This window comes from Phocoena phocoena, chromosome 10 (assembly GCF_963924675.1).
Source record: "Phocoena phocoena chromosome 10, mPhoPho1.1, whole genome shotgun sequence".
Taxonomy (NCBI): Eukaryota; Metazoa; Chordata; class Mammalia; order Artiodactyla; family Phocoenidae; genus Phocoena; species Phocoena phocoena.
This window is the reverse complement of record NC_089228.1, coordinates 7,120,261-7,132,612: the sequence shown is the minus strand read 5'-3', so window position 1 is coordinate 7,132,612 and position 12,352 is coordinate 7,120,261. Positions and strand designations below refer to the sequence as shown.

The window sequence follows — 12,352 nt, the reverse complement described above, 5'->3', positions numbered from 1 at the left end:
TGATTTCCCTCCCACCTAACCCTGAGCTCAAGCTGGCACCCAACGCCCTGAAACCAAGAAAGGTGGGCCTCGAACGGTGACCCATACCCTGGTGGGCAATGCTGAGAACTGGGGTTAGGGCTGGAAGGGCACAGGTAGAGGGTAGCTCCCAGGCTGGCCTGAGCCCCAAGGGAAGGGCTTGTATCCTTCAGAACCCCCTTCCTGAACAGATTCCTGATCTTCTCTCCTCCTTTCACACCGAGGCTCTTGCTCCCCAGCGCATTCATGGTCCCCCACTTGGAAGTAACTTGTGGTCTCAACCCTTTGAAGTCGGAAATCTTCCTAGCACCCGTAGGAAGATCAAGGCCAAAGGCAACTTCAAGGCCAGACTCTGCGACAAACCCAAGGCAGAGACATGCCTCATGGCGACACTGAGCCTTCCAGGACCCCTGCCCCTTATCAGTGCACAGCAGGGTCTGGGGGGCATGAGGGACGTGTGGCTACAGGAGTCCTTGCTTCGATCGTCACTGCCCTTATCCTGGACGCAGCACCAAGTAAAAAAGCAAATGAAGTATTTGAGGCTTGGCTCCTTTTCTCTTAGAGGGTGAAGAGAGAGTAGGGCGCGGCTCTGTACCCCAAGGTCCAGAACAAGAGCTAGAGGCCAATCAGCAACTCCTCCACAAAGCAAGGCCCAGAACTTCCCACCCAGTGACAGACATGAGGCATCCTGTCCAGGGACTCCCCTGGCATCTCTGATCTCGGGGTGGGAAGATAAGTCTCATGTTACAGATGAGGAAACTGAGTCTGAACGAGGAGACATGGCTTGCCCAAGATCATGTGGCAGTGAGCAGAAGGCTGGGACACATTACCACGACTGCTGAGCCCTGCGGGTCTCCCCAGTCCCCAAGCCCAGAGGAGGAGCTGGGCTGGCAGCAGAATGACATCTAATGGGCACAAGATTTACAGCAGGAGACACAACAGAAGAGTGGACCCAGCCCTTCTCCAGATGAAGTGGGTCTCTCCCGTCCTCTGCAAAGGGCCAAGGTCACCTATAAAGGAAATATCCAATAAGCCACACCCATCTGAAAAAGTTTGGTATTTCTTAATTGTAATGGGTTGAACATTGGTATGTCTTCCTGGAACCTGTCAATATGACTTTATTTGGAAAAAAGGGTCTTTGTAGATGTAAGTACGTTAAAGATTTTTAGATGAGATCATCCTGGATTATCCAGATGGGGCCTAAATCCAATGACAAGTGTCCTTACAAGAGACAAGAGAAGACAAACGAGGAGAAGGCCATGTGGAGACAGAGGCAGAGACTGGTGTGATGCAGCCACAAGCCAGGAAGAGGCAAGGAAGGATTCTCACCTAGAACCTTCAGGGAGAGCACAGCCCTGCTGACACCTTGATTTTGGACTTATGGCCTCCAGAACTAGGAGAGAATCCATTTCTGTTGTTTTAGGCCCCTCAGGTTGTGGTAATTTGTTGCAGCAGCAGCCCTAGGAAACTAACACACTAGTCAAATGAAGATACATAAATTCTGTATATTTATGAATCCATTCTTGCACAGTTGAACCAGGAGATGCGTACAAGCAGGCTCACAGCAGCACTGTGGGAACAGCTGACGACCTAAGTGTCCATTAACAGTCAGATGGGTAGACTGCAAGCTCTGACATTCCACCTCTGCGCCACCCAACGGATGCGTTTCACAGGGTAGAGCGAGAGCAAGTCTCAAAAGGATATCTGCAGCACAATTCCATTCCAACAGAAACTTCGGAAGCAGGGCAAAATGAAATATTTTGTTTAGGGTTGCATGTATATGTGGTAAAACTCTACAAAACAAAGAATTCTCCCAAGTCTGGGCAGTGGTTTCCAACCTTGACTGAACAACAGTACCCATTCCAGAGCTTTTAAAAAAGATCTGATGCCAGGGTCTCCATCCCAGACTGGTGAAACCAGCATCTTTGGGGTGCAGTCGTGGGAGGCATGGGTGTTTTTTTTAAGCTTTATGAGTGGGCAGCGTAGGGGGTTCTCATGTCAGGCCAGGGTTGAGAGCTGCTGTTGTCTAGGATAGGAGAAGGGATGCTTCTGTTTTGTGCCGAGTGGTGGTTAGGTGGGTGTCACCTTAGAGTTATTCTTTAAATCACAGAGATGTTTTATGCACTCTATATGTTTCATATATTTCACGGTTTTTTAAAGTGAAAGATCTAACATCTTCACTTAAATGAGTAGTCAAATACATAGAGACAGATGACAGAATGGTGGCAACTGGGGCTGGGAGGGGTGGGGGAGGGGGAGTGGGTGTTTAATGGGGAGAGTTTCAGTTTGGGAAGATGAGAAAGTTCTGGAGATGGATGGTGGTGACAGCTGCACGACACTGTGAATGTCCTTAATGCCTCTGAAATGTACACTTAAAAATGGTTAAGATGGTAAATTTTATTAGGTGTATTTTACCACAATTTTTTTTTTAAAACCTAACATTTTCTCTCAGCTAGAATTGGGCCAGAAACAGCCAAATATAAAGACCACATACTGAACTCAGCAGAAACCACGGTCCATGATAAACATTTTCTTTCTCAGCAAATCCTGAAAACGATACTATGAGGGTAGGTACTTTTATTATCTCAGGTCCAGAGAGGTGAAGTCATTTGCCCAACACCACACAGCAGGTGGCCTTGGGATGTGATCTTAAGTTTGTCCAACTACAGAGGATCTTACACTGTGGCCTTCTGCGTGTTGAGCACTGACCTCACTCTCCTCGGGCCTGACTGCAGCCCATCCGCCCTCCAACCCCCACTGCTTTCCAGCAGGAACAGAAGGACTATTGGTAGTGGAGCCCCAGGCAATGCAGGGTCCTGGAGAAATAAGAGGGCAAAGGTGCCAGAAGCTTGATGGGTGGGTCCCTGGGCCTGGCACCTGGGAGGTAGAGACAATGCAGGTGGAGGTGCAGGGGCAGCTGGGCAGCCTGGGAGGGGGTCAGGTGGAGGCGGCGGAGGAGGGCTTCATCCAGGACCTGGGGTGGGAGAGACATGTCAGCATTCAGCCAGGTGAGCTCTAAGCAAAATGGGAGTGAGGCAAGTACTTCCTCCTCCCTCTGCGTCCGTGTTCTGCACGCCTCTCTACACGCACACACGTACACACTCAAACACACACACTGCGGGCAGAGACCAGCTAGGGGGTCACCGAATCAGTTTCCTGGGCATTCAGCGAAACTACGTTCCCCAGCCCCTCCTGCAGGTCGGTGAGGCCGTGTGATTGGGCCCCACTGAATGCCACAGGAGTGTGAGCATGTATCCCGCTTCCGGATCTGGCCCGAGAGAACCTCCCCCGTGAACCTGCCCTGTCTCCTCCTCCGCTGGCTGGATAGCAGCAGCCTGGGTCCCTGAGTGACCCATGCTTGGAGCAAGCCCATCTCTACCCTACCGCCATTAATTGGACTTAACACGGAAGGAAGTTATTGTGTTAAGGCTCTGGTACTTGAGGTTATTGTTAGAGCAGACAGAGTTACCCAAATAGACACACACAACCTCTGTTACCCCTTATATCAAAAAGAATGGCAGACTTAGAAGGGCCTTTAGAAATCAGCCAGTTCGACTTCCTTATTGAACAGATGGGCAGAAAGAGACCCAAGAGAGGGGGTTTCATTTGCTCAGGGCCACAGAGCAAGACAGGGCTACAGGGAGCTATGGAAGCCCAAGCTGCATAGCTAATGTCTGGAGATGCTCTCCACCCCCACCCCCAGCCCACCCCAAAAGGTAGCCGGCAGGTGGGCTTGGGTACCTGTCTTTGGGGCCTGGTGCTCTCAGCAGGCAGCAGAAAGCGTTGGCCCAGAACAGTGGCCACACGGGCAGAGTACATGTGGTCCCCGAGCAGAGGGCAGAGCTGTAGTGCCATGTGCGCCTGTAGCTGGCTGGGAAATGCTAGAAGACAAGAGAGACAGGACAGATGGCAGGCAGCAGCTCTTTCTGTCCACCCGGTATTGCCCCTCCCCTTCCCTCTGGGGAGATGCCACCCCCATTCTCAGATGGTGTGGTTTCAGAGAGGTGAATGCTACCACCCCTGCCAGTGGAGAGGGGCGCATGACCAGGTCGGGACAGTCAGAGCTGTCAGTCCACCAGCCCTGTGGGATTCGTCCATGAAGAGGGGCAACCCTGAATTTACTGTGATGCTACTGGGAATGAAGAACGCTCTTTCCCGCTGGGGTGTGAGGCTGGGGCTGCTGGAGCGCCTGCCATCTCTGCCCCCACAGGGGAGCCTGTGGGAGGAAGAAGCCAGCGGGCAGGAGGCGAAAAGAAAGTGAGAAACAGCTTCCTGATGTGTCCTCCGAGCCTCCGGATGCAGCCAGGCCTGAACTTTGAGTTACCTGAGCCAATAACTTCCCCTTTTAGATTACACCAACTTGAACTGGTTTTGGGGAAACTTAAATCGTACAAAATTGTTCACATAAGTAAACTTATTAATCCTCCTGACAACCCTATAAGGTGGGTTCTATCATCATGCCCACCTTATAGACAGGAAAACCGAAGCTCAAAAAGAAGTGACTGGCCCACCGTAAGCTGGGATTCAAACCCAGGAGCTGTCCTCTGCTTTCACGTCTGGCAATATGCTGGACTGGATAATCTAAAAATCCACTTCTTATAAACCACTTAGAAACACTGGAAAACTTTAATGATCATCCTTCTAAATACACAGCTGGGCACAGAGGAAAGTAAGGTTCCCCCAGACGAAGATACAAAAGGAAAACAAATCCAGAGCACAGTGAAGCCAACATTTCACCTATTCTAGGGTACTGCCAATCTTGGGATGCAGGGGGCTTGGGTTTAAGTAGCTACAAGGGGCCAGGGGTGAGGTCTTGGTGCCCAAATGAAATCAGAGAGGCTACATCTTCACTGACAGGATGGACGAGGAGAAAAAGCCAGCCGCCAAGGAAGGGAGATGAGAACCTTAGGTCTGGATGAGGGGAAGAAAAAAGAATTCACAACCGTGAATTGCTGCTATGAATTGAGCTGCTCTCACACAGGTTTGGGGCTCTAATACCACGTGCATGAACTGTGAACTTCCAACTGAGACATTAATATTTAGGTCCTGAAGCAGTAACATGGGGCACTCAGCAGAGGCAAAGGCAGAACCTCTCCTGAAGTCACCACCTCCAATGAGGCAATAAAGGATTTCCACTGATAAAAGCCCAGCTTAACCTGAATTCACAATCCTGAATCACAGAACAAGAAGGAAACAATGCACCAAGGGGAGAGAGTCTGCAGGAAACACAACAGGATTAGACCCTCAGAATCTCAGACAATGGAATTATAGAAACACAACATAAATATGTTTTAAATGACTAAAGACAAAAAAGAACAAGTAATATGAGAAAAAAACAGATACCTTATTTTTTGGAAGGCCATTTGTATTTGTAAAAGAACCAACTAAGAAAAAAAAAAGAACCAACTAGAACTTCTAGAAGTGAAAAATACAATCAATGCGTAGGATAAACTGGCAGGTTAGATCCAGTGGAAGAGAAAATTACTCAACTGGAAGGTAGATCTAAAGATTACCCAGAAAGCAGCAGAGATAAAGACATGAAAAATGTGAAAGAAAAGTTGAGACACAGCAGTAGAATGAGAAAGTCAGACGTCTATCAGGCATTCAAAAGGAAGGACGCAAGAGGCACATTTGAAAAGGGAACTTCCCAGGATGGATGAAAGAGATTAATCTTCAGACTCAGGAAACACAGTGAATCCCAAGCAAGATAAAACTAAACCCACACACCTGGATTCACCATAGTGAAACTACAGAACATCAAAGGTAAAGAGAAGACGTTGAGATCGATAACGAAGAGAAAAAACAGGTGAGCTGCAGAGCGGTGACCATCAGACTGATAGGAGAAGCACTGCCCCTCCAGGTGGAGCTGGTCACATAACATCCTTACAGTCCATCAAAGGCTCCCCAGGCTGCCACTAAAACTACCACCACCCTCCCACCTCCTGCCTCCTCCAGCCAAATACCATTTGTCAAGTCTGGCTGGGGCTCCAGACCCACCTGTCAGTGGCTGCAGCTGGACCAGGGCACAGCCAGAGCCCATGGCCACCACACGGAAGTAGCTGAGGGTCCTCTTGACACCTTCCAAGATGTCCTTTCGGGATGGGGACTTCACTGGAACTACCTGTGGTGGCAGCCCCCAAGAATGAACAAGCCTCACGCACACCTGGGAACTACCCGCAGACTCTCCTTGCTCCCAACAGACTCAGGACAGGGCCACAGTATAGGCAGTCGTCACTCGCCTGTATTAGGGGTCTGGAGGGCCAGTCACCCCACGTCTATACCCTGTAGGGGTAATATGTCTGGAAGGACCCCTCCTCTTCCCCACCTAGACCCTGACTCACAAGATTGACCCCATCAATGTGTTCCAGTTTCAGAGCTGCTTGGATCTTCCCCTCAGAAGTAGCTGGGATCCCATCAGTGACAGCACTGAGACAGAGGCAAAAGGAAGTCACGCAGTGGCTTTTGCTGGGACCTGTGCATTGCCCTGGGAGCCTCCCAGCCCCTCTCACCAGTAGGTGACTGTGGGTCTCCTGGCTCTCTGCGAGTGAGTGAAGAACTTCTGGAGGCGGCTTGCTGTCTGGGGACAACTGGAGAGGAGTACAAGCCCAGAGGTTTCCCTGGAGGAAGGAGACAAATCACAAAAGTTAAAATCCCCTGGGCTCACCCACACAAAAAGGAGACCCCGGACTTTCATGGCGTTTCAGTGGTTAAGACTCTGCACTTCCAGTGCTGGAGGTGCGGGTTCAATACCTGGTTGGGGAACTAAGATCCTGTATGCCGCTTGGCACAGCCAAAAAAAAAAAAAAAGAGACCCCTAGAAAAGAACACCTGACCTTCCTAAGACCAAACAGCAACATCAGGACTATAACCCAGACCTCCTCTTGAGAAACAAGTAAGTCTTCCCTGTGTTTGATAAGAGTACATTGCTTCAATGTGTTCCTCATTTTGCTCTGGCTCCCAGGGAGCTCAGAGCCAAACATCATAACAATTACCACCAACTGTTGAGTGTCTACCATGTGCTAGGCACTGTACTAGGAACTTTATATATATTAGCCATTAAATAATTAAATTCCCCACAAGCAAGCCCATGAGTTTGTGGAACTGCAGAAACATTTCATCTCAAGCACCGTCTCTAATAGATGGCAATTAGAGGAAAGAATATCACAGATCAGTTGACAATACCTGCCATGAATACGGAATTAGAGAAGTGACTGCACACTGAGCATAGATATTATTAGCTCTATTTTATGATTAAAGAAACTGAGGCTCAGTGATAGCTAAGATCACAGTTTATGCATAAGGATTTGAACCCAGATCTATCCACTTCCTCCTCCTTTTCCTTGTATCCTACCTCTGTGATCCCAAACCAGCCCAAGGAAAATGTCTCAGTTTATTCCCAAGTAGTTATGCCCCCACCGCAGATGGATGCCTGTCCTTCTACCTTCCTCTCACCCCCACCACTTACTTCCCAGATGCTCGGACAACCTGGAGCTCCCGCTCCCCGAGCCCCAGGGACTGGCTCAGCTCCGGGAGCACTGAGAGCAACGTCAGCTCTCCTGGTTTTCCTGGGGGAAAAAAAGGAAGAGTACAAGTTGCTCCCAGAGGCAACTTTATCCCACCTTTCCTTTCTCTTCACTATTTCTTCCCCTCAGAGACATCAAAACCACTTTCATTGCATCTCTTTCCCCTGCCCATACCTGTCACTGGCAGGCCCTGTGGCTTGTTCAATGTCACCAGAGGTCCTGAAACGTATAATACATAAACATCATCAACAGCAAATGCAGTTTACAAAGCACTTTCTCAGTTCATATAATCATGTGGTCCCAGTACAACTCTCATACATGAGTTATCATCCTGAACTTTCTGAACCTTGCATATGCTAAGCTGGCTGCCTGCCACGTCAGGGCCTTTGCACTTGCTGTTTCCTCTCTCTCAGATTTTCACGTGGCTGCTTCCTTCATGTCATCGTGGCTCAAATGTCACCATCATAAAGAGGCCCGAGTGTCCAATCTAATGTCTGCTCCCTTCCTGCAGTTCCTCATCATCGCTGTTTTATTCATAGCACTGATCACTAGTAAGTACCTTTTTCATTTATTTTCTGGTTAATCAATTTCTCCTGCTGAAATGTTGGCTTCCTGAAGGCAGAAACCATATTTATTTTGTTCAGCACTATATTGCCATGTCTAGAACAGTGCCTGGAACATAGCCTATGCTCAATAAACAGCTGAGAAAATTTAAAAATCACCGGAGACTGAGGCTCAGAGAAATTATTCTTCCAAAGCCACACAGCAAGCTGATTACAGAGCCCACATATGGCTCCGAAGCCTGTGTTTTGCCCCTCAATAAACACTTTATTACAGCAATTTCCTTTACAAAGAGCCTACTAGTGCAAAGCTCTCTAGTTATTTACACTTTCCCACCCCACAGCCCTATCCCCATGATGCTGAGGCACAGAGAGATTATGTGTCTGGTCCCAGCTCCTATGGCTAGTGGGAGGCAGAACCAGGATTTGATCCCACAGGCTTTAGTAGGGAACCCAGCCAGATGCTCAGAAGGCTCAGGTGAAGACTCCTCCCCTTCTGGGTCTCCCTGCAGCTGTCCCTCCCACCCCTCACCTTTCTGATCCACCACAGCTGCCCTCAGCACATCAACCAGCTCCTCCCTACTGACGTTCTCTGGCCGCAGCAGCCCCGAGAAAGGCTGGTCATCCAGGGGCCCCGACCGTTTGCTGGAGCCTCGACGTTGCTGCTGATGCCTGGAAAATGTTAGGTAAGCAACAGGAGAATCATTGCCGCCCGTTCTTATCTCCACACACCTCTTCCTAAATGCTGTGGCTTCCTACTAATGCTTCAGAAAGCCTGGGTTGAGTTCCCCGAAATGTTAGGTTCGACTGGCCCCACTGTACAGAAGAGAGAACTGAGGCTCAGAGAGGTCTACTGACCAGTTTAGGGTCACACAGCAGAGCTGGATTAGAACCCATATCTGCCTAACTCCAGATCCCGCACACACCCTCCCCCGGCCCCAACCTCCCTCCTACACAAAGGAGGGCGGGGGTTTCTAATCACCGGGCCTCGGTGCCAAAACTTGAGGCTGTGCGCGCTGCGCGGACCCCCGGACCCCGCCGCCAGCCACCCCAGACCTGGCCCAAAACACGACAGCCGCCCATCTCCGGAGCGAGGACAGTGCGCATGTGTCCGGAAGGGCTCCCCGGAGATGCCCCACAGCAAGCTGATTGGTCAGATTGACTGTCAATCGGAATAGCGAGGCTCAGATCTGTGAGAAGGCGGAGCTTTGCCTTTGCCAAGGAACGAGGTGAAGAAATTGTCGTCTGTGCTTTTGGGGAAAGCGAGGCATGGAGCAGAGGAGGAATTTACTGGGGGTCAGAGGACCTGTCTTAGGACAAAGCCAGGTTTTCTGATCATCATTGCAATTCTTAGGAGTCTTCTGACTTCAAAAAAAAAACCCGCCAGGGCTTCCCTGGTGGCGCAGTGGTTGAGAGTCCGCCTGCCGATGCAGGGGACACGGGTTCGTGCCCCCCCGGGAAGATCCCACATGCCGCGGAGCGGCTGGGCCCGTGAGCCATGGCCGCTGAGCCTGCGCGTCCGGAGCCTGTGCTCCGCAACGGGAGAGGCCACAGCAGTGAGAGGCCCGCGTACCGCAAAAAAAAAAAAAAAAAAAAAAAAAAAACCGCCATTGCGCACAATTTTGTAAGGCAACTTGGAAAAAAAAAAAAATTCCACACTCGTTGGTGCAGTGAACTTGCTTTGAAGAACACAGCCTGGTGCAAAATCCAAAAGGAAAAAAAGGCCAGAAGCAGAAAGACGTTCACTGCACCACTATTTATAAAAGTAAAACCAAAACAAATCTCAAAACCGGAAACAAATTGTCCTTTGATTAGATCTATAAAGGAAATAAATCTTATTAATCACCCATTCATCATTTTTTGAATGCTAACTCTACGCAAGGCCTTGGCATCTGTGAACTGCAAACATTAACAAGACTCGGCCCCAACCACAAGAAGTTCACCTTTAAGATCACAGCAGCACAACCCACCTTGGCGAAAAGCTGTGGAGATGCTGAGAGAGCGAAGAGTGAGGAGCCCAGGAGCCCGCTGAAATCTGAGAAAGCTCCCCAGCAGGGGTTGTGACTGACAGACTGGGAAGATCTCAGAAATTCACCTGGAGGGAAAGGTGTGGGTGGGAGGAGAGGGCGCGGGCAACAGGAAAAAGAAGACGGTAAGTGCAAAAAAAGCAAAAAGCAAAATGGGCTCTATCCTGTAATTACAACTATGGAAAAGTTACATGCAACCTGTGTATTATTTTGTTTACTAAAAGCACTATAACTTTCAATTCATTGTTTGCATTAGTGAAAGACTGCAGATAAACCAACATCTGTCAACAGAGGAATGGCTAAATTAGTTGTAGCACATACACATGCAGCCATTAATTGAAGAATGTGTGGGGGTCTACATGTGGTAATGTGAATCAATCTCCAGAATATATTAAATCGAAAAACAACAAAGTGAAGAACAGTGTGACTAGAATATGCATATACGTGCATGCGTGTGATTTACATATATTATATGTAATATATGTAATATATGTAAATATAAATATATTTAAATATTTCTGCATTTCTGAAAGGACATTCACAAATGAGATGTTGGTTGCTTCCAGAAAAGGAATCAGAAGTGAGAACGTGAATAATTATTTTTACCCTTTAGAACTGCTTAACTTTTTAACCTCATTGATATATCTCTTCTTCAGACACTTCTGGAGCCCTAGTTTAAAAATATAGGCCAGACCCCAAAAAAAAAAAAAAAAAAAAGGGACTTCCCTGGTGGTCCAGTGGTTAAGACTCGTGCTTTGTGACCGCCTGGAGGGGTGGGATAGGGAGGGTGGGAGGGAGGGAGATGCAAGAGGGAAGAGATATGGGAACATATGTATATGTATAACTGATTCACTTTGTTATAAAGCAGAAACAAAAAATAAAACACTCATCAATAGGGCTTCCCTGGTGGCGCAGTGGTTGAGAGTCCGCCTGCCGATGCAGGGGACACGGGTTCGTGCCCCGGTCCGGGAAGATCCCACATGCCGCGGAGCGGCTGGGCCCGTGAGCCATGGCCGCTGAGCCTGCGCATCCGGAGGCTGTGCTCCGCAACGGGAGAGGCCACAACAGTGAGAGGCCCGCGTACAGCAAAAAAAAAAAAAAAAAAAAAAATACTCATCAAAAAAAAAGACTCGTGCTTCTACTGCAGGGGGTGCGGGTTCGATCCCTGGTTGGGGAACTAAGATCCTGCATGCTGCATGGCGTGGCCAAAAAAAAAAACTAAGCCAGATATAAAAGACTATGGTTCATAAAATTTTTTAAAAATAATGAAAATAAGTAGAAATAAAATTTTTAAAAGACTGTGATTTTAGTTACATGACATTTTAGAAAAGTCGGTGGTTGACAAGGGCTGGAGTGGTTGAGGGAATGAGAATTGACTAGAAAGGGGAAGAAGGGAAATATTTGGTGTACTGGAACTAGTGGTTACATATCTGTATAAATTTGCCAAACCTTATTGAACTATATACCTTAAAAGGGTAGATTTTACTGTATGTAAATTATACCTCAGTAAACTTAATTGGTTTTAATTCAAAGATTTAAATAGTCAATTTAAAAAGATATATATATATATATATTTATTTATTTGGTCGTGCTGGGTCTTAGTTGCAGCACGCAGGATCTTTTAGTTGCAGCATGTGGGATCCAGTTCCCTGACCAGGGATCTAACCTGGGCCCCCTGCATTGGGAGCGCGGAGTCTTAACCACTGGACCAACCAGGGAAGTCCCAAAAGTCAATTTTTAAATGTGCACAAATTCAGACAGGACTGGCAAGAAATTTAGCAAGAATGCAAGTAATTTTATCTTGTTTTAGGCTTGGACATTACTGTGCTGTGTCCTAAGGCCCCATGGTATTTTGGAACCCCTCTTCTGAAAGGTGAGTTCATAATTTGCAGCTTGAGCAAAGACGGAAAGGCGGAGGCCGAGGAGCAGGACACAGCCTACCTTACCGACAGCAGACTTCACCACTGGCCACGCTTGGCCCCAGGAAGGGCCATTCCCCCACTTGGACTGGCCCCTGGCCCTGCCAAGGCTTGAGCTCCCTTGCTCTTTGGAATTTTCCCTCCACACGCCCCAGCCTCAGCAAAGCCTGCCCTCTCCTGTTCACTGCCCACAGCTGGTGTGACTCCATTAATCTCCAAGCTTCCAGAAGAAAAGGAAGAAACCTAATTATCCCTAGGCTGGGAGGGCTCGGTGCCAAGAGACAATGATCAGCCACTCAAGACTC

General features: G+C 48.5%; 1 protein-coding gene across 2 annotated transcripts; it reads right to left on the bottom strand.

Annotated features, from left to right (window-relative positions):
• Positions 1-2,397: 2,397 nt before the first annotated feature.
• On the bottom strand, positions 2,398-9,208 carry RPUSD3 (RNA pseudouridine synthase D3). 2 transcript variants are annotated; one of them, XM_065885219.1, is made up of 9 exons: positions 9,084-9,208; positions 8,634-8,773; positions 7,716-7,760; positions 7,484-7,583; positions 6,528-6,635; positions 6,360-6,444; positions 6,016-6,139; positions 3,760-3,899; positions 2,398-2,992 (listed from the first exon to the last, which is right to left on the bottom strand). In XM_065885219.1, the coding sequence occupies exons 1-9, from the start codon at positions 9,206-9,208 to the stop codon at positions 2,801-2,803; spliced, it is 1,059 nt and encodes a 352-aa protein (XP_065741291.1). In that variant the 3' UTR covers positions 2,398-2,800. The 2 variants fall into 2 exon arrangements, with proteins under 2 accessions (XP_065741291.1, XP_065741292.1); XM_065885220.1 differs by lacking the exon at positions 7,716-7,760 and having other exon boundaries at positions 2,801-2,992; positions 9,084-9,184.
• Between the last annotated feature and the right edge of the window lie 3,144 nt (positions 9,209-12,352).

Excerpts from the sequence above, each read along its gene's own strand:
- RPUSD3 (XM_065885219.1), bottom strand. The coding sequence starts at position 9,208 with ATGCGCACTGTCCTCGCTCCGGAGATGGGCGGCTGTCGTGTTTTGGGC. Across the intron at positions 7,761-8,633 it reads AGCTGTGGTGGATCAGAAAG|GACCTCTGGTGACATTGAAC; the intron begins GTGAGGGGTGGG and ends TATACGTTTCAG. Across the intron at positions 7,584-7,715 it reads ACAGGGCCTGCCAGTGACAG|GAAAACCAGGAGAGCTGACG; the intron begins GTATGGGCAGGG and ends TTTTTCCCCCAG.